The sequence below is a fragment of the Rhipicephalus microplus genome, chromosome 1, assembly GCF_043290135.1.
Source record: "Rhipicephalus microplus isolate Deutch F79 chromosome 1, USDA_Rmic, whole genome shotgun sequence".
Lineage (NCBI taxonomy): Eukaryota > Metazoa > Arthropoda > Arachnida > Ixodida > Ixodidae > Rhipicephalus > Rhipicephalus microplus.
Window position 1 is genome coordinate 165,445,151 of NC_134700.1, and position 27,814 is coordinate 165,472,964.

General features: G+C 44.3%; 2 protein-coding genes across 2 annotated transcripts; one reads left to right on the plus strand and one right to left on the minus strand.

Annotated features, from left to right (window-relative positions):
- The first annotated feature begins 1,129 nt into the window (after positions 1–1,129).
- LOC142765944 (gamma-secretase subunit Aph-1-like) lies at positions 1,130–13,089 on the plus strand. Its single transcript, XM_075867752.1, has 3 exons — positions 1,130–1,168; positions 2,335–2,536; positions 12,695–13,089. The coding sequence occupies exons 1-3, from the start codon at positions 1,130–1,132 to the stop codon at positions 13,087–13,089; spliced, it is 636 nt and encodes a 211-aa protein (XP_075723867.1).
- A 5,351-nt stretch (positions 13,090–18,440) lies between these two features.
- LOC142768950 (monocarboxylate transporter 9-like) lies at positions 18,441–27,728 on the minus strand. The gene is made up of 4 exons (XM_075871568.1): positions 27,626–27,728; positions 26,389–26,572; positions 23,965–24,108; positions 18,441–18,920 (listed from the first exon to the last, which is right to left on the minus strand). Exons 2-4 carry the CDS (start codon positions 26,570–26,572, stop codon positions 18,532–18,534), a joined length of 717 nt encoding a protein of 238 aa, XP_075727683.1. The 5' UTR covers positions 27,626–27,728; the 3' UTR covers positions 18,441–18,531.
- Positions 27,729–27,814: the final 86 nt, after the last annotated feature.

The window sequence follows — 27,814 nt, forward strand, 5'->3', positions numbered from 1 at the left end:
ACAGCTTCACTGGCGTGAAACTGGAAGAGGTGCAAAATACCATTTATTTCTATACAGACTCTTCAATAGCAGTGAAGGGACAGCGTCCTCTCATTCCTACAAACAGCATCGCAGGCAGCGTCCACTGCAGAAGCTGAGCTTTTCCTGAGCCGATGCGCTGTTCTAATTGCCACTCTGTCACGTGCACGTGGCATTACCTCTCATTAGCGAGAGAGGGCTTTCGCGAACTTTTCCTGAGCGAGCGCTCCATCTTATTTGGCCTCTTAGTTGCTTCACCGTAACCAGCTACAACAACGTGAAGCACCGTCAGCTTGAGCGCATGAAGTGCTCGGGCTGACCTGCGCATCAATTCGCCCCTAAAAGCTTTCCCTTTCCAGGTGCCTTGAGTTATTTTGCAAGGGAGCCTGCGATTTTTTGAGGTCAGGTCAGTCTCTTAGCCGTCATAGAAGCGGCTTTCTAGAAACTTTGAGCCTTACAGCTGATAGAAACATTCATCATGATTGCATGCCAGGCCAGCGACATCCTGATGGTTCTTGATACTTTGTCACTGGAACGAGCACTTACGTATATCTATTTCGCAGTACTAAACACTCTCCTAACACAATATAGACCATGGGCCAGTCATTATGCACAAAGACTTTATTTACATTTGCGGCCGTAACACTGTGGGAAGTTACGATCGGCAACAATGACTGCAAGTTGTGAAACAGTAAAAGAAACAGGACCAGATTTACCGTCGCAGTTTACTAATTTACGAAGCTAAAATATATCTGGCATGAAACGTTTATTTAGGTGTTGGTAATTGTGGTATCTCATTCAAACTCACTGCGAAGAAGATGTAGAAGAAGACTATTCTAGCTTGATTCCAGTTCTGTCGTACCAGGAGAAACAGCAACTGTGTCTACTTCACGCCTGGAGGCAGACTTTCTGGTCAAGCACTGGAATGACCATTGTGGAGTGAATCGGCTACTCACTGATAGCGTTCGGGCCATCGCTGGCTATCTTCTGGGTAGTCGTTGCTGGCCAGCCGAGCCGGCTCGTTGTGTTCCTCGTCTCCTCGTTCTTCTGGCTCCTGTCGCTGCTACTGTCATCTGTCGCCTGGTACATCATGCGAGAGCTTTTCGATGCGATGTTCGCTGTTGGCTTGATCACGTCTGTGTGTCTCCAGGTACTTCACTTTGTTCAGTCGTCTTCTTACAATCGAATGAAAATGTGAAGCTTGCACGATTTTATGCCCACGCAGTATAGAAGTTGGTAATAAGAAGTTAGAGAACACAGACTTCTCAGTGATCTTTTGAGACCTTTTGCTTTTTCGCGATTGTTATGTATCGACATACAATAAAGTATTGGGATCGCTATTGTCGACATGAAAATTGGAGATGGTACGATTGTTCAAAACATTTGCGACTTGATTAAGTTGACGCGAATCTCACTTTGATGAGACTAGGCGATTGCTCGTTTTGTTCAATGAATAAAAAACACATTCCCACTAATTTAATTCCCCCAACAAGACAGCATATGTCAGGAATATCGAATTTTCCGTCCAGCGCCAGCTTTTTTATGTATTGCCAATCAATTCCTTAATTTCATCCGATTACCTAATTCTCTGCCGTTCTTGGCTGCTTTTCCTATCCTTTGTTATCAATTCCGCCGCTCTAAATACCAGACGTGTGCTTATCAAACGATCTGTCAGTCTATATTCAAAAATATGTGTTCATTGGAGCGATTCATGTCAAAAAAGAGTTGGTATCTTATCTACCATTAAAGGAAAGCAAGGTCGTCGGTGGGTCGCGAAGGGTTTTTCTATAAGCTACCAAGGGTACGCTCGAGTTGTGTGAGTCGTATAAACCTCTTTGATTTCCAAACAACACACTTCAGATAACCTATGGGACGCCTTAAAAAGATTTTCTTTTCACTAACCTCTCTAGACTAAATAGCCGACATAATAAGGCTAGCAATTGTGCAAGTTCATTGCATTGTTCTTGACACCGTGGTGTCGGGAGAATGGACGACATTTATTCGCAATGCGAGTGCCCGTCACACAGATGTCAAGTGTCTGGCTGCATCGCGATACACATGCCCGTTTCAAGATGTAGCTCAATTAGAAATACAAACATTATACCATTCGATCTTATGAGTTCGACTTTTCATGTCGTGCGTTTCCTTCTAGTTTATTGCTATCCATGCTCATCACAACGTAATAATAAAAAAATACCTTAAAATTAAAGAAGGAAAGAGATTGAAAATGTCACACAGGTCTCCGACGATTCCGAAACACTGCATTTCTTAAAAGCCAGCCACTGTAAACGCTGAAGATTCAAACTATTTTTACAGGAATTGTTCAGGTATCTGGCGTTTCGAACACTGCGTCAGGCCGAGAATGCGCTGGAAGTGGTTAATCTCGTCGGCAGTGAGCTCGACGTGGTTCTTTTCCGCTACCACTCTACGTACGCCTGCGTCTCCGGCCTTGGCTTTGGAGCTACCAGCGCAGCCACAGCGATGCTCAACGTCCTTGCTGACGTGGCCGATGGACCAGGTACGTCGAACTCGTAAGCATGACAATACATGTATTGTCTTTATCCGAGCTATGTGTTATTATACACGCGAAGAAGTTGCCAGGAACATATGTATATAAGGGATAATTGTGAGCCACACGATGCCACTTATAGGTTTCATGCCACGTATATTATATAGCTTAAGCACGTCCAACCTATCTTTCACGTAGACTGCATTCTCACAGTACTGATACCTTGGGTCGCAGTGGTGGTCAGTGTATCGTGAATTCAGCGCGCTTATTTTCTATGACGAGTTAACTCTTTTGTCGTTTCTGACAATCAAAAATGCTTATCACCCTTTTCGTCGCACATCTCCGTCACGTGGAGCAAAAAAAATGCCCTTTTTCACGTTGTTCGCAGAAACTACTTCTGCATGAATCAGTCGAAGGCCAGACAAATTTCGGTTCTGCACCTTAATCCCAATGAATCCTATGCCGTTGGCCTGAAATTTTCTGGCTACACCAGCGCCGCCTGCTTGTCACGCAAGAGGCCTCATCGTACAAATAAGAAAACCCACGAGGTAGACACGAAGTGTGACACCTAAGACCGCCCTAATAAAGCGAAGAGAACAAACTTGTGCAATAGCTGATGAGCGCTCCGTTGCATAGGGAATCCATGACGGCGGCACTTCGACCGTAGTCAGACTGACTGCTCGTAATACCGGTGAGAAAGTTATTTGCGTACAATAAATATTCCCCATGGTATTCCGTCGATGCCGAGCCCTTTTACGCCTCAAAGATGGCAATTTGCAATGGAAGATGATGGCCGGTTGGACGTGTTTGTATATGTTCATAATGGTGAAGTGCTGCTAAAAATGAAGTCTTTAGAACAAGTGTCTCAAACTCACCTCAGCTAGCGGCCCACAACTCGCAAACTTTAGTCCCGCATGAGGCGGGAAAAAGATCAAAGTGGGGGGAGGGGGACACCGAGCGTCCCCTAACGCGTCCTTTTATATTCGACAGCTGAGTTGCGCATAATTTCTGAGAAGGATATGGCGTTAGTATTGAACCTACATATATATTCTGCAAGAAGACTTCATTCAAATCTGAACGAAGGGTTTGAAATGTCGAGGTATTGTTCAGCGAATGTGTTTCAAAACATTCGACAGATGGTGGACGCTTGACTCCACCACACAAAAAAGGGCGTTAAGACCAATCCTGCAACTGTGGCATACCCCAACAGAACATTATTGATCACAATAGGGTCTAAATAATGACAGTGTCATAATAAAGACACTCTGTTGAATAGTGGTTGTCCGAAGGGAACACCACTTGACATTGATAGTTTCATGAAGATAACCAAATATAAATTTTTCTTACAAAAGGGGCTCAATTCTTGTTAGTATTTGTTCAGTATGTACTATATCGGACGGATAGAAACGCTAATGCCTGCTATCTCGAGTATCTTAAACGTGCGAATATATTACTACTCTTTGTATTTTGTGTCTACTGCGGACCAGTAGTCTGACTGAAGTATGTAAGGCTTAAGACAGTCAACGTTATGAGCTACTACACTGAAATATCATACAACGACTTCAAGAAACTTCTTCCCTAAGTGTATGCGATGCCAATTGAGGTTAATGTTAACAGGCTCTCCTATTTCGCCACTCCACTGCTTGCAAAAAGAAGAAAATTCTATCGTGGATAACGTTTGAACTCATGCCAGTAAATTTAGATTTTGAATGATGGACGCATTCACTTCGGGTGCTTTTAAGTACGACATTACTTTGAAGATATTTGCAAGAGATATTTTTAACAAGAAAAAGGTATTAATCGGCCATGAAATCATTGTTTACGTTTGAAAACTCTTCAAAGAGAAACTCTGGCAATTTTTTTCCATTCACTGACTAGAATAAAACTTCAAACATGTTTTGTCGCTCGTACAGTGGTCATATGTGCCAAATTATGCAACCGTGAGTCATTTACCTTTTTTAGAAAACTAATTATAACAATTGGCAATCAATTCTGAAATCACACTTGTAAAGGCGGGTCACCCTGTGTATGTAACCTAAGTGCCTACCCTTTTTCAAAACCCCTTTTTGCCCAGCAGACAGATGCCGCGCGCGCTTTCATCTACGAGGCGACGATGACGCGAGTGCAGTTCAGTTTTGTGGGGTGCATACAGCTTATTTGTAGTCCTTGGCGTCGGGTCTTGCATTCACAATATTCAGCAACGAGGAGAATAATAAATCAACAGGCGATGCTACCACAGTCAGATATCTTTTCTTAGCACTCAAGGAAAAGCTATGGGGCCAAACGACGCACATCCTACCGGCAGGGAAGGTTTTGTTACAAAGTAGCGCCCGCATTTTCAACGTGAAGTACAAATGTTCCTCCTTTATTTTCTACGTGGAGCTTTTTGAGGCACAACGCCACTCCCACCTGTAAGATATTCGGATCTCTTTTAATTTATCTCTCGTGATTTCGCGTCCTACAATGTGTGAAATATTTCCGCCTTTTTACGTTCACCTCAATCGCTAACCAGCGTCTGCGTCTACATGAAACGCTCCTGGTGCGACCCCGTCATTTTCCACAGCGTTATACGAGACGCGCGCCTAAACGACAACTTTGCGTAGTGATACATGGGCAGAAGCTCCACCTCCATAGCTTTCAATTCTTTGCCAAGAAAAGTTGTGCCCGATAGTTGCTGCAATCATCGCGAAACTTTGTCCCTGGTAAGTCAAGACGAGCTGGCACAGTTTAATTCTGCGTCGGATGGCATCGCCGACTTGCTTTTCGCGTGTGATAAGAGGCATGTGGGCTATACGCCCTGACCAGCCGTGGAGGTGTGTAGTGGATTTCGTTACGTCATCCAATGTCCATCATAGAGGACGGAGCAGCTTCGTGCTTTGGTTTCTGTTTTGACTATTTATTCATTGCTTAATTAAAATCAATAATGAGCGTCTAGGCAAAATGAACCACCAAAGCTGTTGCAGGACTGTAAATACTAATTTAACCCAGTATATTCTCTGTAATCTCTACGAAAGTAATGTACAACAACCTAGGAAAAGAACAGTGCTTCGAGATAGATTATAGTGCACTTGAAGTTGTGAAAGACTACATAGGACAGGTAATAACCGCGGAGCCGAACCACGAGACTGAAGTAACTAGAAGAATAAGAATTGGGTGGAGCACATTTGACAAGCACTCTCATATCATGGCAGATAGATTGCCGCTTTCCCTCAAGAGAAAGGCATATAACAGCTGCATCTTGCCGGCACTTAGCTACGGAGCTGAAACCTGGTGACTTACAAAGAGGGTTCAGCTTAAATTGTGGACGACGCCGCGAGCAATGGAAAGGAAAATGGTAGGTGTAACCTGAAGAGATAATAATAAAAGCAGAGTGTATTGGGGAACAAACCGGGGTTAAGGATATCGTAGTTGAAATCAAGTAGAGTAAATGGACATGAGTGGGGCATGTAACACGTATACAGGATAACCGCTGTTCTTTGAAGTAACTAATTGGAATCTTAGAGAAGGCGACCGGGTTAGTGGGAGACAGAACATTATTTGGGCAGATGAGATTATGATGTATGTCAGTATATATTGGCAGCAGCAAGCACAGAATCGAGTTGACTGGCGGAACAAGAGAGAGGCCTTTGTCCTGCAAGGGACGTAGTCAGGCTGATTATGATGATGATGATGATGATGATCGTGAATCTTTGTATATTTTAAAATGCACTGGAGTCCCCTTTCATGTTCTTAGAGGGTAGAACAAGACCTTCGATACTTGGTAATACACGTTGCTAAAGCGCAAGGGTAGGTGCTCAAGAATTACATTCGTACAAACTCGCCCTAACTTCAGTTGCCTTGAGACTTAAGCTGTTTTAAATTCGAAGCACATCTTAGCGAACTTCGGCGACTTTGGCGTATCTATCTATCTATCTATCTATCTATCTATCTATCTATCTATCTGTAGTGGGCCCATCCATCCATCCATCCGTCCGTCCGTCCGTCCGTCCGTCCGTCCGTCCGTCTATCTATCTATCTATCTATCTATCTATCTATCTATCTATCTATCTATCTATCTATCTATCTATCTAACCGCCAACGACTTTTAGCTCTCCTGGCCGTTTCGATAATGGTATCGATACCTAACTTGGTATGGCATAACATGACTGTATGAAAAACATATTTGACAAGTAACAACATGACAATCAAGACTGGTATATCATGGATGTCAAGATTTACAGTTCGTGGTCCAGCAACTCTTGCGGTGGTTTCGCTCACACAGCATGTTGCAAAATTTGTATGGTATGACAGGATTGCATGGCGAACACAAGCGAGAGACCCTAACATGAAAATCATGACATGCGTGTCACGTAACAACATGATTACATACCACGCTCATGATGCGCGCTCGCAGCCGTTTCGCCAGCGTCACATGTACAGAATTCGGTATCACAGTACGGGAATGGATGACGAAGGTATGTGACAGGTGCAAACATGATAATCATGAGATGCGTGTCATGTAATAACATGACTACATGCTACGCTCATGATGCGCCCACAGCCGTTTCGCTAGCTTCACATGTACCAAACTCGGTATTACGCGGCACGAACGGACGACATAGGTAAATGACACATCCATATATGAGAATCACGACATGCGTGCATGTAACAATATGACTACATGCCACACTGATGAAGTGGTCGCGGCCGTTTCGCTAGCTTCACATATGCCAAATTTGGTATTACGTCACGCCAACGGATGACGAAGGTATGTGACTGGTGCGAGAATAATAATCATGCAATTCGTGTCATGTGAGAACATGACTACATGCCCCAGTCAAGGCGCCGATACATTTCGATGTGACGTGGTGCGCGTGCTCGCCGGCCTTCATGTCGTCGCGTCACGCCGTCGTTGCCACACCAAGCGCCGGTCCTGCCATATACTCGCAGGTGCGCGCCGCGCTGCGTTATTTTGACACATGCGCGTTTCAGCGCGTCCGTCGTTCCTTCGTCACGAAAAGAAAGAGACGCAGTGTTGTCTGGGTAACGCATTGGCGCAAAATGCAGCATGTGGCCTCTCGTGCCGGTTGCCGTTGGGCCGCGCCGACGGACGCAGGCGTCAGACTTTAGAGTGCTCGCATTTTGCTAACATAGCGTCACTGTGCCCCGCGTGCGCGCGCGTCAACGCTACAATGGAGTGTGTTGGGTCCTTCATGATGCGCTCACGGCCATTTGGCTAGCTCCACATATACGAAGCTTGGTGTTACGTGACGTCAGTGAATGACAAAATATATGACTGGTGAAAACATGATAATTCTGACTCACGTGTCATGTAAGAACATGGCAACATACCATGCTCATAGCGTGCTCGCAGCCTTTTCGCTGGCTCCACATATACTAAATTTGCTATCACGTAACGTCAATAGATGACGAAGGTAAACGACCCATTCAAACATGATGATCATGGCACGGAAGTCATGTACGGCATCATTTACCTCCACTTCGTAGCGTTGGGCTGATTTTAAAGTGACATATCAACATTTCTCATTCGTACTTCGCATATCATCGATTCCCATTGTAAGTGGGATCTGCCAATTTTTTGTTATTCACTGCTACTCGCGCCCGCTTGTTTGTCAAGCTGGAATAAAATGTGTCCGCGAAAGTGGCATAGTGTTATCGGTACTTGGCTGCTCATGTAAAGGTGGAGGGTTTGATCCTGGCCACGGTGACAGCGTTTAAATAACGCCGAAAGTCTGGAGGCCCAGGTACTGCGCCATTTCGTGACACTTGTGAAAACACCCAATGGTCGACATTTTCAGAGCCCACCACTATGGCGCGCCTCATAATTTTATCGTGCGGTTTTGACATGGAGACCAGGAAAAGTTCTTATTTAACTAAATAGTAAATCATAAATAACCACTGAGTAAAAATTTGGGCTGGTTGAATGGCATTTCAGCTAATGCTTCATTGCTGACAACCTGTGTTTATCATTCTCGCTGCTTTAAGTAATCTAAGAAGGTGGTAAGTATTAAGTGCAAGAATGAGCAACTTGGATAACGCACGCATCCTGCTAGACACTATCATAATACGCCGCCCGCGGCACGATGTCTGACCACTCTTTTCTTTCCCTATCAGAATCAGAAATCAGAAATGCTTCTATTTTCCAACGAAATTGTTGGGGGTCCCTCAGGCGAAAAGCTGCACAGTACACCTTGAATGTGCCTGAAGGCCCTCACATGGCAACAGTAACACTAAAACCAGCATACATACAGATGTTTAGCATATATCCAAATATATTACATCATTTTAATTGAAACTAAAAACTTGCAACAAGTTGAATAACTTTAGTGATTTCCTACAAACACATGGTACTTAAAAATAACATAGACATGTATTACATATGTGAGAAGAAATGTGACAATCCATTGTGATACATCAGAAACAATAGTATTTACAACACTAAGAAAAGCACTGCTATAAATATGACTATGATGCCCAATATGATGATACATTGTATATTGAAACACTGAGCGCGAAGCAGATAATACAACAAAAAATGCGAAAATGTAGTAACGATGTCTTTAACGATAATAACGATATCACTCTATATGTGAAAGACGAGGTACAGTTTTGAACTAAAATGCAATTTTTGCCTGAGACCTGTTTTATTGAATGCTTGTAATATGCATGCTCAAAATAAACATGAATTTCACTCAAGTACGGAATTTCACTCAAGTACGGAACATTTTGCCAGTTAGTGAAGTTCTTTCTCTTCATTTGCTAAGCCTTCCCTTCCGCACAACTGTCACCTCTAATTGCCATGGATATCACTGATATGTTGACTCCCCGCAACTTGGCTCGATGTCTCAAAAGGTGGCCGATCCCTGACGTAGTGTAACAGGAAGCACAATAATAAACTGCGAAAGAGTTTAACTAGTATAAATTATAGCTGCTAGAAATCTGAAACGTTGTAGAACACTTTAATAAAAGATATATTTGAAAATTATGCACACAAGACTAGAGGCAACAGAGTGGTTTATACCATGTATGTTTATTTTCGTTCTTGCTGAAAGAAATCAGTTCTTGATACGGTCGTCATTGACGAGGCAATAACATAATACAGGGCTCATCAAGAAATTACTTCCGGTTCATCCATCTCTCTGATTTAGATTTTTCCCGTGGGAACGTGCTAGAAATATAGAAGTATCAGGCGGGTTCTATACAAAAGATAAAACACGTATGATGGGAAAGATAAAACACGAGTAGACTGCACCCTTTTCTTTTTCCTTCTTGTAAACTAATGTCTTTCAAATTTCATTGATAAAAGCACCTACACAGACAATATCATAGTTGTAACTTCGTAGCCAATCATGAAATAAACGAGTATAGGTTGCGTGAAAACGACTATAAAGCGTTCAAGAGAAGGGTGGCGTGCTTGGTATGAATATGCTTCATTATTTATTAAAGCTTATAATTGGTAATGCCACCTTAGAATACATCACGTCAAAGTCACGCACTTCATTGACGCCATCATTCGAATGAATGAATGAACAACTTTATTTATCCCTTGTTAAAGGGAAGGGGGCAACAGGAAAGGGTGTGGTGGGGATGAACTACTTGAAGTAGTCCTCCTCTACCCTCTCAGCCCACTCCAGGATGGCCTCCTGGATAGCGGGCCTCGAGCTGCGCAAGGCAGCCTCCCACTGCTCCTCACTAGAAATTAGGCGTTTCAGGAATGGGGGAAGAGGGTGCTTAGGGCAGCGCCACATGATGTGGTTCAAGTCTGCTGTGGAAGAGGCACAAAATTTACATGAGGGGGAAGGGTAACAGGATGGATGAATGCGGTGTAGGAGGTAAGGCGAAAGAAAGGTGCGAGTCTGCAGCTGTCGCCACAGAATTTCGCACCTGCGTGAAGATTTGCGCGTGAGTGGCGGGAAGGTTAATCGCTCTAAACGGTAGTGTGTGCAAATATCGTGGAATGAAATAAGGCGATCCCGCGCTGTAAATGGCGCCTCATCCGTAGCGAATTGCGACACATCGGATGCGTGTGCCCGGACTGTGAATCCTCGGGCACTCGCATGAGCCGCCTCGTTTCCGGCAAGGCCCGCATGCGCGGGAGTCCAGATTAGTGCTACAAGTCGATCAAGGGGATGATGCAAAAGTAGGGAAAGGGCTGGCCTAGAAACCCTGCCCGCTCCGAAATTATATATAGCTGTTTTGGAGTCACTGATTATAACGGATGAACTAGGTATTGTCAGGGCCAGGGCTATGGCCGCCTCTTCCGCTTCCTCCGAAGAAGAAGCAAGAACGGAGGCGGCCGCAGCGACCTGGCCGTGAGAGTTGATTACCGATATTGCATAATGATGCCTGTTACCGTAATCGGCGGCGTCAACATAGAGCACATCATTGGAGGAGGAGAATTGTTTTTTGAGGGCCCTCGCGCGCTGCATCCTGCGCTGTTTCTGGTGCTCAGGGTGCATGTTTTTTGGAAGTGGTGGAATGTATAGGTTCTCGTGTATGTGGTGTGGAATGGTGTACTTGACCTTAGTGATGGATGCCGGAGTGACAGAAAGGGTTTGTAGAATGTGTCGGCCTGTCACGGTGTTAGAAAGTCTGTTATACTGAGATGCAATATGGGCTTCTCCTAGTTCAGCAAGGGTGTTGAAGGTGCCAGTACGCATAAGCCTTTCAGTGGAGGTCCGTATAGGCACCCCTAAAGCGAACTTATACGCTTTGCGTAAAAGGATGTCTATCTGGTCGGATTCTGATTTAAGAAAGTGTAGGTAAGGCGTTGTAAAAGTTATTTTACTGATAACGAAGGCTTGGACCAAGCGGAGGAGTTCGGCCTCCTTTAGTCCGCCATGTTTATTACTGACCCGACCCAAAAGTCGCAAGGTATGATCAACGGTGGTGTGAAGTGTCTTTAGTGTGTATGTGTTGAGCCGATTGCTTTGAATGTGTAAACCGAGCACGCGGATCCTATCCACTCGAGTAACTGGTACGTCATCTAGAAATACCTGTATATTGGATATGTGTTTTACGCCCCCTCTGTGAGATGGTAGGAGAAGTAGCTGAGATTTCTGTGGGGAACATGAAAGATTCATAGACCCTGTAAGTGCCACAACCGTATTTGCCGCAGCTTGCAGGGTGTCTTGAATCTCTCCATCGGAGCCGCCAGTCATCCAAAGAGTGATGTCGTCGGCGTAGAGTGAAAACTTGAGGTCAGGGATAGATCTCAATGCTTGCGCCAACGGCATCATAGAGACATTAAAAAGAAACGGTGACAGCACAGACCCTTGGGGCGTGCCGTAACTTCCCAAAGCGTAAGACTGAGATTGATCTGCGCCTATGTGTATGGTTGCGGTACGGTTCCATCATTCGAAAAACTTTGCCGTTCGTAACTGCCGATTTTCATTGTGAGCGAGGTATGTAGTGTCCACATTTGCAACTGAAATGTTACCAGCGAGGTGCCGAATGGTTAAGGTAATGATGGAACCGAAACATTTCAGCAACAGCAGTTCCGCTGCAAAAGTTTCGTGAACACGTACCCACGTTTCAAAGTGAACCGAACGCTCGACAGGGTTCTACATTTAACGAGCCCAGACGTCTTAAACTTCATAAACTCGAGGCCTATAGCACGGAGACACTGAATAGAAAGATGCAGTGACGCACAGCACTTGCGTGTCTTTTTTAAAGAGAAGCTCCTTGGGCCCATATCTCAGCGTCGCCGTCGACACTTCCTGCGCCAGAAAAGCACACCGAGCAAAACAGGGATGCGCTCCCGGCGAAGCAGTAAAGCAGGCACCACAGCTGATGGCTCGCGTTGAGCCGTGCGGGTCCCACATTCATTCGCCGAGTCATTCCAATAACCAAGCGCGGCCGACGCTTTTCCTACCTGCTCCCCACGCTACCGCCTTCCCGAAAGCCAACAGTCAGATCAGATGCATTGTCATTTGTCTTCCATTTCTAAGGACCTTCGCTCGTCGGTTGTATTCCTACGCGGAACTGCTGGTTTTTCGGGTGTCTTTATGATGTGCCGCGAAACAACGTAGCTTTAGATGATGTATTCCAGCCAGCGCATGTAGCTAGCCTTACTAACCGTGTGCGTCGCCGGTTAGCAACGTCATCGCAAAACTTAGGTTCGACATCGTATAAGGACCTCCGCCCGTATTCTTTTGGGACACGCAGGTACTTTGGGATTCTTCGGTGACCACAACAGTCTGGACTACGTCCTCTTCTCGGTGATGGCTTCGAGCTTCTCAGTGCTGCACACATTGTGGAGCGTAATAGCCTCCCGCGCACTGATTATACGGCAAAACTGCGTTTTTCTCTTCGTGCCGGCGGCCCACTTGTTCACGTCATCCATGACGATGCTAAGTCAACAAGCACACGTGGACGTCTGGTACAAGGTCATCCCTTTCGTATCAGTCGGCGTGGTGCTGTACCTGACGGCGGTGACGGCTTTTATTGCGTCCGGAGGTACACCGAAGAATCTGCTTAGCTGTCTCGGAAATCTGCGACGTGGCACAACCATGTCTTTTAACGTACCTGAGGGACTCTTGTTCCATCCGGGGCCTCTTTAAGGACAACGGGCAGATATTTGATTCGAAATTTTATCTCCATTTCATGATGATACAAATTATTACTATATTTTTAAAAAGTAAGCGTCTGCCTGCTTTTGGTGGAGTATCACTAACAGCGCAAGCCTTCCTCTCTTAGGAGTGTTATGCAAAGCATCCTTATCCCGTTTTACAATCCTGTTTTGTTCATGATACGGACAGATCTTGCCTTCGGCCAAACTCAGTCAAGATGATTCGCTGAAAACGAGAATGTATTACTAACAAATAAATGATAAAAGCTTGACCTCATATGGCTCCATTCAAAGTATTTCTCTATCAGGAAGCTGCAGACGTACACAAAAAGCCAGTATGGTGAATGTTAAAGCTCGCGATGGGAGATTCGTAAAAAGGAGGTGTATGCAGCAACTGACGTTTTGACACGTGAATTTGTGTGTGTTTATTTGCGGGCATGCGTAAGTGGTATATAGCTTGAGCTCTTATAACAAAATGCGTAAAACCTGAATGGTTTAGTAACCAGAAAAATCAGGGCAAGAATGAGACCTATGTAGTGCGCAACATCGGCTAGAAATCATCATTTTTTTCGATTCTCTAGGGATTATCTATAATGCACGACACTGCCGCTTAGTAAAATGTGCACAATAAAGCACTCGGTGCTGTGCAAAATGACGTAGTTAAACAAATTAGGGGAAAGTGACTAATTACAAGATGAGGCTTTTGTTCTCAAGCCAACATTCACCTCACTAATGAGAATTCTGTTTTACGGTCGGTAGTCGCACTGCTGCCATTGTCACTTTTTACGATATCGAGCTTGGACAGTGCATATTTGACTATGCCACTTTCCGTTTCCTATTGCACATACGTCAGGCAAGGACAAATTGCAACACTAGCGTGGTGATTGGTATAAGTACACGAGAGACCATTTCAAAGTGTTAGAAGTGCAACATCTTAGTCTGCCTATAAGGTGGCAGTCTCACTGCATGTTCATTCCTTTCCACTCGATAATTTCTTCATCTCACATATGCACCCAATCAAATTTACTGTAACAACATGCACTTTATGATATTTCCTACTTTCTCTCAATTTATTATTTTACTTCACCATCAGGTATAATCGCTGTTTTTGATTTTGACCTCCTTGAACGAACTAAAGAGGCAACGATGGCGAGTCCTCCAGAGAAAATTATTCCGGCTATCATACGATATAGGTTGTCATAGGAGCCCATGCGGTCCCGAAAGAAACCTGCGAAGTACAGAAATGTGACATCTTAGACCAAGTGCACGAATGTTTGATGTTTGGTAAATTGTATTGAAACGAGGGTACAACGAGATCTATTAAAGTAGGCGTGTATTAAAAGAGTGTACAACGAGATCTATTATAATAGGCTTGTATATGGCCTAATAAACACAGCATACATGCTTGCTTCATCACAACTTGTGAAATAAGTGGTTGTTACCGGTGCTAAGTAGACACATTCTTACTTAGGACAATGACCAGGGGGCCGAACCGTGGGAATGAAATGGCTAAAATTAAGCAATTTGACAGATCCGACGTGCGTAGGAAATCGATGGTACGCGAAGCATGCGCAAACAAGCTGTCTTTGTTGCATTTTTTTTTATTGATTGAAACGTTACGAAGTTGCGCTAAAGATATGTACAAATGTGCCCACAGATCTACGCTTAACAGCTGAAAATGTTTTATATCACCAATTGGTTACAGTTGAGTAAATATTCCAACAGCAACATGGGTATTAGCAACATCAGAAGCGTTAAGCTGATATAAAGCACTGCTGCTCGCGAGGATCATAGCTGGGAACAATGCTACGTAAGTAAACTTAAGCGGATGACACCTGACCACAATTGATGTTAAGCCGATATAACAGCTGTATAGTAGGAGAACTTATGCAATGTTTGCAAAATTGGAAAGCCAGCACTCAACCACAATTGGCGTTTCACCAACCATAAGGTCTATTTGAAAGATACTTCACTTGGCGTGGCTCTGGAGTAGAATACTTGATTGGCACGCAGAATGCCAGGGTTTGGTTGTTGCTGGGACATTGACATTTATTCTTAGCATTCATTCGGTCAACGCAGTCGATGTTTGCTTTGTTTAACGATCAGGCGTTAAAATTACCCATGTGTGTTCTTGTTGTTCCCGGGTAGACACAGACTGCCAAACACATGTGCCACGTACCCGCATACCAGTGGCACATACACGCCCCCGCGTATGTGCCACAGTTTCTTGGAAAGTTTTTGACGACGTACGCGAAGGGACTTATGTCATGACCAGGTAGTCCCTTACGTAAAACCATTTCCCCTCTCATACTACTTTTTGTAGGCCCGTGTGCTCAGATTTGGGTGCACGTTAAAGAACCCCAGGTGGTCGAAATTTCCGGAGCCCTCCACTACGGCGTCTCTCATAATCATATGGTGACTTTGAGACGTTAAACCCCACATATCAATCAATCCATCTCATACTACTTTTGGCTTACACCAAGTGAACAGGGTGATCATGTGAGCAGCAAGACATAGGCGGCTACGTTACATCGATAATATGATAGAGTCCAAAAATTTGTCCTCTCTCTCTTTTTTTATTGGTAGGAGGGGGGCGCGCAAAAGAATCATGCACTGTTAACTTTCTAGAAGCCTTTCCGTTTTATCAAACTTGTTCATTTCACGCACACGCACTTGAATACAACGCCACCGTAGCTGACGGAGAAACGACGATTCATAGCACGCCAGTTGAAATTTGTCATCGCAAGGGCAAATTTATTTACTTAAAAATAAGCAAGCGAAATGTTTAAAACAAATTGGCAGATCACACGTACAGATAGATAGATAGATAGATAGATAGATAGATAGATAGATAGATAGATAGATAGATAGATAGATAGATAGATAGATAGATAGATAGATAGATGGATGGATGGATAGATAGATAGATAGATAGATAGATAGATGGATGGATAGATAGATATATAGATAGATAGATAGATAGATAGATAGATAGATAGATAGATAGATAGATAGATAGATAGATAGATAGATAGATAGATAGATAGATAGATAGATAGATAGATAGATAGATAGATAGATAGATAGATAGATAGATAGATAGATAGATAGATAGATAGATAGATAGATAGATAGATAGATAGATAGATAGATAGATAGATAGATAGATAGATAGATAGATAGATAGATAGATAGATAGATAGATAGATAGATAGATAGATAGATAGATAGATAGATAGATAGATAGATAGATAGATAGATAGATAGATAGGTAGACGTCAACTGTCCCAAGCCCTTCAATGACCTCGTCATTGCACCACCTCCCTGACTCACCAGGATGGCTACGCTTCATTTCTGGGTATATTAGTAAAGCTCCTGCACCAATGCATAGCCTCCTTTATTTAGAAAATAAAGGAGGCTATGACCAATGGGTACGCGCCTGTCAAAGATGACGACAAAAGAGCAGCGCTGCGATCGAGTAAAAGCCTCTGCCGTCTTTTCCGGCTTTGCACTGCTTCATCGTACGGTAATCTTTCGTTAACACTTCAAACCTCTACAAACCTCATCACGCATGTGGTATTCGCTTCGCCAAACCATAAAGCACCTATGTTTCGTTAATACTGATGCCAGTGCTTTGACGTGAGTGATGGCGTTATGTCAGACAATAAGCTACTCATTGTAGCCACCGCCCCGCCACAGTGGTCTAGTGGCTACGGTACTCGGCTGCTGACCCACAGGTCGCGGGATCGAATCTCGGCTGCAGCGGCTGCATTTTCGATGGAGGCGAGAATGCTGTTGGCCCGTGTGTTCAGATTTGGGCGCATGTTAAAGAACCCCAGGTGGTCAAAATTTCCGGAGCCCTCCAATACGGCATCTCTCATAATTATATGGTGGTTTTACAACGTTAAACCCCACGTATAAATCAATCAAGCGGTGTAGCTGCCAGTGCAGTGGACGTTCCTGGTAAGTTCACGACGTGCACACAACTACTGCACTTAACGTCGGTTCACTTCGCATCACTTTCTTCAAAGCCAAAAAAAAATTTCGTAGGCTTTGACATTAGGCTTCTAGTAACAAACATTACGGAAAAATCGAATAATACCATTTCAACCTACCACTGCTATTGCTGGTAGTGCGCACGATAATAATTGCGTCATTAAGCAACTGCGAACTACCACTTGTAGCACTGGCATGTTAGCTAAAAATGCTTGCTGATTTCCACAAACATTTACTTTGTACTGCATCCGTCCGCCTCATATTTATGCAAATTTTAAAAGCATCAAGCAACAAACTTCGTGATGCATGCTTCGCATATCATTGATTTCTTTTGTACATTAGCTAGTCAACTTTCTTCACTATGCAGCAATAGTTTGTTTTTTAACGAATGTTTGGTGACAAGTTAGTATGGTACTATCGAGTGCGCTAACAATGGAAACTTGGCAAAATGAATGCTGCTCCCAATAAACGTGATGACATGCTATTGCACGAAAACCAAACCAGAAAGTCTCACTCACCAAGTAATAATGGATTGCAGAGCAGCATCGGAACGAGGATAGAGCCTGACGCTCCTGACACTAAAAACACGGCGTCGGTCCCCATGTAGTCGGCTACCAGCACAGTCTTCATTGTGACAAGCGCCCCCATCAACACTGATGACAGCGCCCGAAGTACGATATGCGCTACTCTCAGTGTCTGCGGAGTGACCCCGAAAATCAGGCCAGCGGTGATCGCACAACCACCTACTAAGAGCGGCATGCTAAGCCAGCCCATATCTGCGATGAGAGGCACAAGTAGCCGTCCAACTATCTCCAGTGAGGCGGCGTATGTGAGCGACATAGTAGCATGTGTGTGAGAAACACCCTTGTCGCGCGCGTAGTCCACCATTGTGAAGATGTGCACGATGTTCACGTAGTCCACCATGGTTGACGCTACGACGGCGACAACGAAACTAGCTGTGAAAAATCGGCTCAGTACGACACTGCGAACGGTTCTATGCAGCAGCTCTCTGAAAAGTGTGGATTATCTGGATGGTGAAAGCACTCGTTTGCGTGTTCCGCATTCGGAAGTGACTTCCACCTCATTTTGCTGGCACACATTGTAAGCCTGGGGCGAATTTCGCGAATGCTCCTCAGCAGGCTTCTTTTGATGTAGCTTGTTGTGACCCCCATGAGGGCTGGTGAAACAGTTCGCAGTGTGTGTAGGCACTGGAAGCTGAGTGTCTTCTGCAGTGAGCGATGACGAATCACCTTGATACGCTCTTGCTATCTGAAACACAATGGTGCTTTGACACAATAAAATGTCCTCCTTAAAGTGTTCGGAACACGATTGTCCCTGGATGCCATATTCTACTAAAGCCATCTTTATTGTGTGCATGTTGTCCTCAAAAGACAACGTACTGTCTTTTAAACTAGAAACGCTATGTCTGCGAGCGTCGTTATATCTTTTCATTAGAAAACGCCGTGGCTGCCGGCTCATCTGATTTAGCCAAAAGCTTCATGTCACAACCAGTTGAGTCTATGGATGTCTTGTGCTCGCGATGGTGGCCACGTGCACCCTCCTCTCGTATTGCTCCAGCCCTTGCAATCCAAGGCGGCTCCTTCAAAACGGGACATAAAGCGGATATATTCATGATGAGAGCCCCGTATATAACCACCGCTCCACGCAAGCCGAAGGCGTCGTTGAGGGCCGACAATACAGCCGGGAACAAAATAGCGCTGACAGGGTTTGCGGTGAACATAAAACCTGCTGCAATGCCCCGGTATTTACTGAAGTGCTGCAGGACCACGACCGTGTGAGCCTGTATCACCACTCCGGAACCAATACCTGCGTAAGTATGCAAAATAATAAACACCCATGTCATGCAATGTCTGCAGATGGTGGCGTAAATAATTTTACTATAATTGTGAACAGCCATTTATATGTTTCATTATTATCATACTATATTATGCCTACTTCAAAAACATCATTCAAACGCTGCACATGTTAACTATAAACAAAAGTTATACAGTGCACGCGAACTGACTTGATCTAATCATTAACAAGGCATCAAAAATAGGACAAGCTTACGCATATAAGTGTTAGGCTAAAATATCATGTGACAACCAATTTCATTCATGCCTGTGACGACAGTCGTGATTGGCGAAGCTGGCTAGGCATTGAGAAATTACGGTTACGAATGGCACTATTCCTGAACTCAGGCTCCGTAAAAGTATGCTTCAGTTCAAACTACGCGCTTTAATAAACTTCGATAAGAAAAATAACCATAAGTAAGGTAGGTAAAGCTAATCTTTTGTGTCGGCTTCTCATGGACAAATGCATTGTTTCGCTATATGGATATGCCAAAGAATTTTTCGCGGTACTTGTTGCACCATTTTTTTTTCTCTTAAAAGTTAATAACTAGGCCTCTTTGGCCAATTTGTAGGTAAGGAATGCGTCCTACAGCTATCCGAAATTTTAGATATCTCCTGCCAGCATTTCGGCGTGATAATATTAACAATAATTGCTGGAATTCGACGTCCCAAAACCACCATAAGATAATGAGAGACGCCGTAGTGGAGGGCTCTGGAAATTTTGACCACCTAATGTTCCCTAACGTCCACCCAAACCTGAGCACACGGACTTGAAGCACTTTCGCCTCCATCAAAAATGCAACCGCCGCAGCCGCAGTGGGATGCATTTCGACATAGCCGGGGGCTTTGGCTTCGATTCCAAATAGAACGCACACATGAGATCAGAAAATATGCACCTTGAGTTTGTGGTGCCCCTTCCTCTTCGAGCGCCTTTACGATGATTACTTATAATTAGCAGCAAAAGGAAACTGCTGCGCTTGGCGTTACACAGGCAAAACCACATATTAAAAATTGGCCCCGAATCGGCATGTTAGACTGCAAATGTCGTCGAAAGACTATAGTCTTGCGTCTGGAGATTATTTGATGTTCTGCGCAAGAAAATTGGTGAATGGTATTCTGGAGGCGCTGCGTTAATGCTTTGAGGGAGTAGTAGAGGTGAACGAGCGCATCGAGGTGCGTTAGACACGAGCGCCATCTGGCAGTTTGAAAACGAAGGAAGGTGTGTGCGCCCGCGGAGAAAGATGCGCGCTTGTCTCGGAGCTGATAAGGTGTAGAACGCAAAGTTACCGGCAGGTGCCACCACCATGTCGTCTTAGCAAAGCGTAGGAAGCACTTACTTTTTTGAGCACCGCGTTGCACTGTCAGCAGAGCGTGATAAACACTACGGTCCTTAGAATTACTTGTGTGTGCCTTTTCTAGTATAAAGGCACACATACGAAACACCGACGTGTTGTTTTGGTGCCTCAGATATGCACAATAATTGCTTTTAAATTGACAATTGCACAAGTATAAACGCTCAACCTTGAGAAATATGGGCTGGCCGTTTGGTGCCGTTTGAGGTATTCGTAAGGGCGAACAAACAGACAGACAGACAGACAGACAGACAGACAGACAGACAGACAGACAGACAGACAGACAGACCAAACTTTTTCCGTCAAGGGTCCCCTTAAAGACTATCGTCTTTTAAATAGAAAACAAAGAGTGGAAGCGAGCGCGAAGTAGTATGAAAAGAACTAGAGGGAAAAAAACTGGAACAGCGAGATAAATAAGGAAATATATAAAAAGGGAGGAAAAAATGAATACAAATAAAGAGGTCACAAACGTTCAAATGGTGAAGGAGAAAGAAGAGAAGGCAGGAGGAAAGAAAAAAATCCGAAGAGAAAAGAGAAAGACTGCCCAGCTGTGCGCTTAATTCAGGCTTATGATTTGTTTGTTTGTTTGTAGCCGGGAATCCATGGCATATGAAGCTGCCTCGATTTCTCTTTCTTCCAACGCCTTCTTTCTCTTTCTTAATTTTCTTGTATGTTTTTATTGTATCTCTCTTTTTCTCTCTCTGTATTTTTTCTTTTTGCTGTAACTTTTGTTATTTTTCTTCCTCTGGCTTTCCCCTTTCTGTAACTCTTTGTTTCTCTTTGTTTAATTTTTCTTGCGCTCTATTTATCCTATCAATTTTTTGTGTGTGTTCGTTTTTGTCTTTTGATGTATTATTCTATTTTTCTACATCTTTTGTACCTATTTACTCCTGTCTTTCTATTCTACATTTCTTTTTATCTCTATCTGTTCTTTATTTCTCTTTCTAGCTGTCACATTCACACGATAACACTCTGCTGCACACCTTAAAGCAACACTATGTATCCACGGGCCCCCGTCCCGCCTACCGTGATTATCCACACGTACACGATACGCCTCTAGATGAAGACATTACAGAAGCAGAGGTTAGGGCAGCTTTGCAAAGCATTAAGCGCAACACAGCACCTGGTACAGACGGGATTACGTACACACTTCTGCGTAATTTAGATGACCAGTCCATCGAATATTTAACCGCTTTTTACTACGAACATTGGCAAAACGGCATGCTACCACAGGAGTGGCGACACGCAGAAATCATACTTATTCCAAAGCCTGGCAAGCCGCTATCCCTCCAGAATCTTCGCCCTATATCCTTAACTTCATGTGTAGCTAAACTCTTTGAACGCGTTGTTCTCTCTCGACTACAACCATTTCTCGAAGACAATGACTTTTTTCCTGATACACTATTCGGCTACCGTCCTGGTATCTCTACACAGGACGTATTATTACAGCTTAAGGAGGACGTGTTGGATGGCCCCACTTCAAACCAGGTCCGAGCTATTCTGGCCCTGGATCTGAAGGGTGCTTTTGACAACGTCTCCCACGACCTTATTCTTGACAATCTCGCTTCATCTCAGTGTGGTTCACGTATCTACAATTACGTCAGGTCCTTCCTTTCTGACCGCACGGCCACTATTGGGATTGGAGACCTCCGTTCGGACGTCATTCGTCTCGCAGACAGAGGAACAACACAGGGCTCGGTTCTCTCGCCCACTTTGTTCAACGTGGCTATGGCTAAACTCCCTTCCCTATTACAACACGTTCCCAACATCCAGCATGCCATCTCTGCAGATGACATTACAATTTGGGCGACCAAAGGATCAGACGTAACCATTCAGGACGCCCTGCAGGAAGCTGTGTCTGTGGTACAAGACTATGCTGCTGCCGGCAGCCTTACGTGCTCAGTGGATAAGTCGGAGTTGTTATTGGTATGCAAGCGGTGCCGCAAAACCGCTGATTCTCCTGACATTTCGCTGTTTTTTGATAGTCATCCTATTCCTCTGGTACCACAAATTCGCATTTTAGGCATCTACCTTCAGTCCGACGGCAAGGCCTCGCACACTACACACCTTCTGGTTCAGCAGATAACTCAAATTACACACATGATCCAACGCATCACCAATCGCAGGAGAGGCCTCTGTGAGAAGGATGTCCTCCACTTAGTACAAGCACTGATAATTAGTCGGCTCACCTATCGTCTTCCCTTTCACAATCTCACTCTAGCTCAAATAAAAAAGGACATCGTTCTATGAACAGCTGTCAAGGCGGCTATCGGCTTGCCTCCACATGCATCTACACAACGCCTCCTTCAATTAGGAGTCCACAACACCATAACCGAACTCATCGAGGCCCAGCACAACAGTCAGCTCCAACGGCTCAGGCAGACCCGCCAGGGCTGCGCCATCCTGTCTCGTCTTGGCTACCCGATTCCTCAAAAACCCGCACAAGTACCACGACATAAACTTGCTTCTACTGTCCGCGCACTCAACAAAGTGCCTCCGATTCCACGCAATATGAATCCCTCCCGCCACGCCGGTCTTCGTCGTGCCCGAGTTCAGGCTATGACACGCGTCTTTGGTGATGGTACATCAGACTTACAAGTACTTTACACGGATGCAGCACGCTACCCAGAGAAGTCAGCCATGTGTTTAGCCGTCACAGATGACACAGACGCCCTTGTGGCATCTGCCACACTTCGCACTACAGACAGTGGTCTGGCAGAGGAGGGAGCTCTCGCTCTGGCAATTGTTCACGCTACGACACTGTCACATGACTCCCCTGTCACAATTTTAACAAATTCACAAGCAGCTTGCTGTGCTTTCGCTCAAGGACTTGTGGGTGCACATACACACAATATCCTCTCTTCTGTCTCACCGTCCGCATTACGTCCTGTGCGTATCGTCTGGAATCCTGGACACGCCTCTCTCCATGGTAATGAACGCGTTCATGCGGTTGCCCGAGAACTGGCCGGCCGGGCTCCATTGGAAGAGCTGTCCAATCCAGACGACGCATCGACAGAACCACTAAACTACAACGCTACACTGCAGTACTATCGACAGAGCCGTTATACGTATCCTCGCCCTCATCCTTCACTTAACGGAGCAGATGCTGTCGCTTGGCGGCAACTACAGACCAATTCATTTCCTTGCCTTTATATGCTAAATCGCATTCACCCGACTCTCTACCCCTCCTACTGCCCCTTCTGTGGATCCGTACCGACGGTGTACCACTCCACGTGGGAATGCTCTGCCCCACAGGGCGTGCCTCCCATTCCCAATCCCACCCCTCCCTCTTGGGAGTCTGCACTGCTCAGCTTACGCCGGCAGGAACAGCAGCAGCTGGTCCAGCGGGCTCGCAGGGTCACGCAAGGCAATGGAGCCCTGGACTGAGGGCCCCACCCAAAGAAGGCTCAGTGTGCATTTGTTATTAATAAATGTTTATTCTCTCTCTCTCTCTCACACACACACACGCTCATACTTTTAAAATGTTTCAGGTGCTCCATCCGCTTCAACGAGTGAAGTTTTTTTCTAATATTTGGTCATGCTGCATTTTTGACGGGGACTTGCCCAATTCCTATGCAGCATACCTACCTTAGCCATTCTGCATGACAAAACATGAGTTAGAGATAGCTTAAACAATTTTGCTGGTAAAAAAAGGATTCTACTTACCGTGCACTATCCCCATGGTAAAGGACATCCAGGAAATGCTCGGAGCAAACGCAGATACTGCCATACCACCCCAGGCGAAAAAGCTGCCCAAGAGGCCAATCAGAAACAGCGACATGTGCTTGTGGAGCACACTAACCAACAAACCTGCGTGGTGGCAACAAAAGCTTTTTTAATCGAAGCAAGTTTTTTTATCCTCCATGCTTTTTTAGAGTACGCCGTGCCCGTATGTGGCTATTGTGAAGCAGCACTGGAACACGTTTTTAAAGTATCCGAAATTCTTTACGCACTGAACAAAAAGTTACGAAGTGGCGCTAAAGATATGTGTAATCGTTGTACGCAGAGATGTACGTTGACCAGTCGCATATATTTTATATAATCAGTTGTTTACAGTTGTATAACATTGCGAACAGCAACATGAATATCGCCAACACCAGAAGTGATAAGCTGATATGAAGCGCTGGTGCTCGCGAGGATGGTAGCCTGGACACTGCTGCATAAATCAACTTCAGTGGATGACGCTTAGTTACCACTAACATTAACCCTACATGACGACGTGACGGCTGTATCATGGGAGTATATATCTAATGCTTATTAAATTAGATAGGTAGCACTAAAATCACGATTGACGTTTCATGGACACATCGTCTATTTAAAAAACTAGTTTCGAGACCTAGCGTGGCACTGAGGTGAAATACTTTATTCCCACGCAGAGTGCAGGGGTTCGCTTCCTTCTGTGACCCTGACATTTATTTTTTGCTTTTGTCGGATCAACGCGGCTCATGTCAGCTTTTTTTAACGCTCTCATGCTAAAACTACCCTAGTGTGTTCTGGCCATTCCGGGGTAGATACTTACTCTCAATCACCTGTAAAACATACGTGCATACCATTGGCACACACGCAAAAGTGAGTATGTGCCACTGTCTGACGGAAAGTGTTCTACGACGTAGGCGACGTGATTGTGACATTACTCAGGTCTTGACCAGCGCGTCATATTTGTCAAACCATCTTACCCTCCCATACTAACATTGGTTCATGCCACATTAAAGGGGGAATCATGAGAGCACCCAGATGTAAGCTGATTAGATAGATAGATAGATAGATAGATAGATAGATAGATAGATAGATAGATAGATAGATAGATAGATAGATAGATAGATAGATAGATAGATAGATAGATAGATAGATAGATAGATAGATAGATAGATAGATAGATAGATAGATAGACAGACAGACAGACAGACAGACAGACAGACAGACAGACAGACAGACAGACAGACAGACAGACAGACAGACAGACAGACAGACAGACAGACAGACAGACAGACAGACAGACAGACAGACAGACAGACAGATAGATAGATAGATAGATAGATAGATAGATAGATAGATAGATAGATAGATAGATAGATAGATAGATAGATAGATAGATAGACAGATAGATAGATAGATAGATAGATAGATAGATAGATAGATAGATAGATAGATAGATAGATAGATAGATAGATAGATAGATAGATAGATAGATAGATAGATAGATAGATAGATCGATAGATAGATAGATAGATAGATAGATAGATAGATAGATAGATAGATAGATAGATAGATAGATAGATAGATAGATAGATAGATAGATAGATAGATAGATAGATAGATAGATAGATAGATAGATAGATAGATAGATAGATAGATAGATAGGCCTTGTGCGCCGCTCCCTGGCCACGCCATTGCGGCGCACATATATTTAGGCACCAGAGAGCGCATATCACGTGCTATGTTTTTGTTTATCGGGCATTTGGGTTAAGCAGGAAATCACAAAGAATAGATTTAAAAATAGAAAGTGTCCTAACTGACGTTTTGAAAGCGGGGCTACAACTTTCTTTTTGGAATATATTGACCCACCTCTGTTTTTCAAAAACTTTAATTAGGCACAACTAAATAGAGAACTGATAATGAAAATATATTGTGGCCTACTGCATGGAATAGGCATCAGCTAACGTTTGGTCATGTTTTTTTTTGTTTCTTTTTTAGAGTGAGTCGGCATATTGTGTTCTCTGTGCGTTTTTGCGAGTTTAACAACCCTCGAAAACATTCTTGCCGATTCAGAGGTAACATTCCTTGGTATACTCGGACTACCTCGCTTCCGAGAGGTGTTGCATATCACCACAATCAAACTGCAGCAGCTACTATAAAACCCATGACATTGCCCTCAGTAACCAGAGCACAATGTTTCGGTCACTACGTCATCACGGGTGAGCTACACCAGTTGATGTAAGTGCGTATTCTAGAGCATACTTTCACTGCTTTCTGGATGTGTTTTGCCCGCATGGCATATGAAACTGCAGGGCATCAAGAACCCGCCTTGCACGAGGACATCAGAGGAACACGATGCAAAAGAACTCATCGCACGAGTATTCACATGCTTACCTGCAGTTCGATGGCAGCACATGAGCAGAAAACCGGGCCAGGAGGTGGATTGGCGATTCAAGCCGAACTCCTCAATAAACGCTACGTAGAACCACCCCATGGTCCTACTGGTTGCAACCGCGAATAGGTTGGTCAACATTGCCACTGCGACTACATCCCATCGGCAGTCGATACGGTTTCGCATCTGGAATCGGCGCATAAGTCCGCGTGGTTATGCCCGTTGTACGTGTACAATAAGTCAGCGTTTTTGCGGTTAGCGATTTCACGGCCAAGTTTATCGTCTAAAGTAAGTAAAATAATGCTGTGTGCTATATAGCCACATGAACACTGACCTCTTGCATCGTTGTCACTGTTGCCACCACATTACATTAACCTGTAATTTGTTTTTTGTGAAACCAGCACTCTCTCGGACATGAAAAAACTAATGGCGTGCCCTGCTCGCACGCTGCCTTCCCGAAACGCTGTCGATGCAGTTTGCAATAGGTGGGACACAAGAGCATCTAAACGTAACCATTTAAGGCACAGCTTTGGGCCCTGTTGTCATGAGTTCAATTACGCTTCAGTGATGTGGCAGGAAAAGCGTTCTCCTTGACAGACATCTATTCCTAGCATGAAATTTCAGGCTTTGATGTGCGACGAATCTACACACAGCTATTTCGTGGCTTGATGGTTGCATATACTGAGTTGTGCTTGAATAGTGTGTTGCAACATACTGTTGCAAGCTTGTGAAAGCTCTTTGATAATCGTTAGGCAGTGTTGTCCTGCTCGTAAATATTTTCCTGGCCCTGAATCCTGTGGAACGGGGAGAGGCAACTTTCGAACCACTGGGATATATCTTAAGGGCGTATCTATATACGTGCACAGATTGAGCTCGCGTTGAACGCAGTTACGTGCAGTTGAGTGTAATATTTATGTCATTATTGCGTCACGTGAGGCCTTTTGTAGCGTGGTTATGTCTACTACATTTTCGTTTCTGTCAACACTTGCATAAGGGTGAAAGACATTGAACAATAACTAGTAATATAAAAGAGTGTATTTTGCCGGCTGAGCGATACTTGCCGACAAGCGAATGGTAGGATGAGATCACAACCTTTGTAAACAAGAACATCACTTGCTGTGTCTTCAAAGTATGATGCAGTTTGTATAGGATAAGTGCCATTTACCCCACGCATACGTAATGTCGTTTAGTACTGACATAACTATCAGAATTTAAAAATGAGATACGTCAACAACTTACCTCATTCAGACAATTGTACTGGAAAGAATGGTAAAAGTAGGTTGACGCTGCTGTAGGCAGTCGCGGGTGTCATAAATGCTGCAGATGTGTATTCGATTCCGAGGCAGGCAATGCTCGGTGACGCACTTTTTTTTCATGCGACAGACATCCGCGTTTTTTGTTGTTGTTGCTTAAATTTTCTTGCTTCCA

What these genes read in the sequence shown, in the direction of transcription:
- LOC142765944 (XM_075867752.1), top strand. Translation starts at nt 1,130, where the DNA reads ATGTTCGCTGTTGGCTTGATCACGTCTGTGTGTCTCCAG. An exon ending in TCACGTCTGTGTGTCTCCAG is followed by an intron (nt 1,169 to 2,334) that starts GTACTTCACTTT and finishes CTATTTTTACAG; the next exon opens with GAATTGTTCAGGTATCTGGC. An exon ending in TGACGTGGCCGATGGACCAG is followed by an intron (nt 2,537 to 12,694) that starts GTACGTCGAACT and finishes TGGGACACGCAG; the next exon opens with GTACTTTGGGATTCTTCGGT.
- LOC142768950 (XM_075871568.1), bottom strand. Translation starts at nt 26,572, where the DNA reads ATGCGAAACCGTATCGACTGCCGATGGGATGTAGTCGCAGTGGCAATG. An exon ending in GTGCTGCCATCGAACTGCAG is followed by an intron (nt 24,109 to 26,388) that starts GTAAGCATGTGA and finishes GCCACCACGCAG; the next exon opens with GTTTGTTGGTTAGTGTGCTC. An exon ending in TACCATGGGGATAGTGCACG is followed by an intron (nt 18,921 to 23,964) that starts GTAAGTAGAATC and finishes ATACTTACGCAG; the next exon opens with GTATTGGTTCCGGAGTGGTG.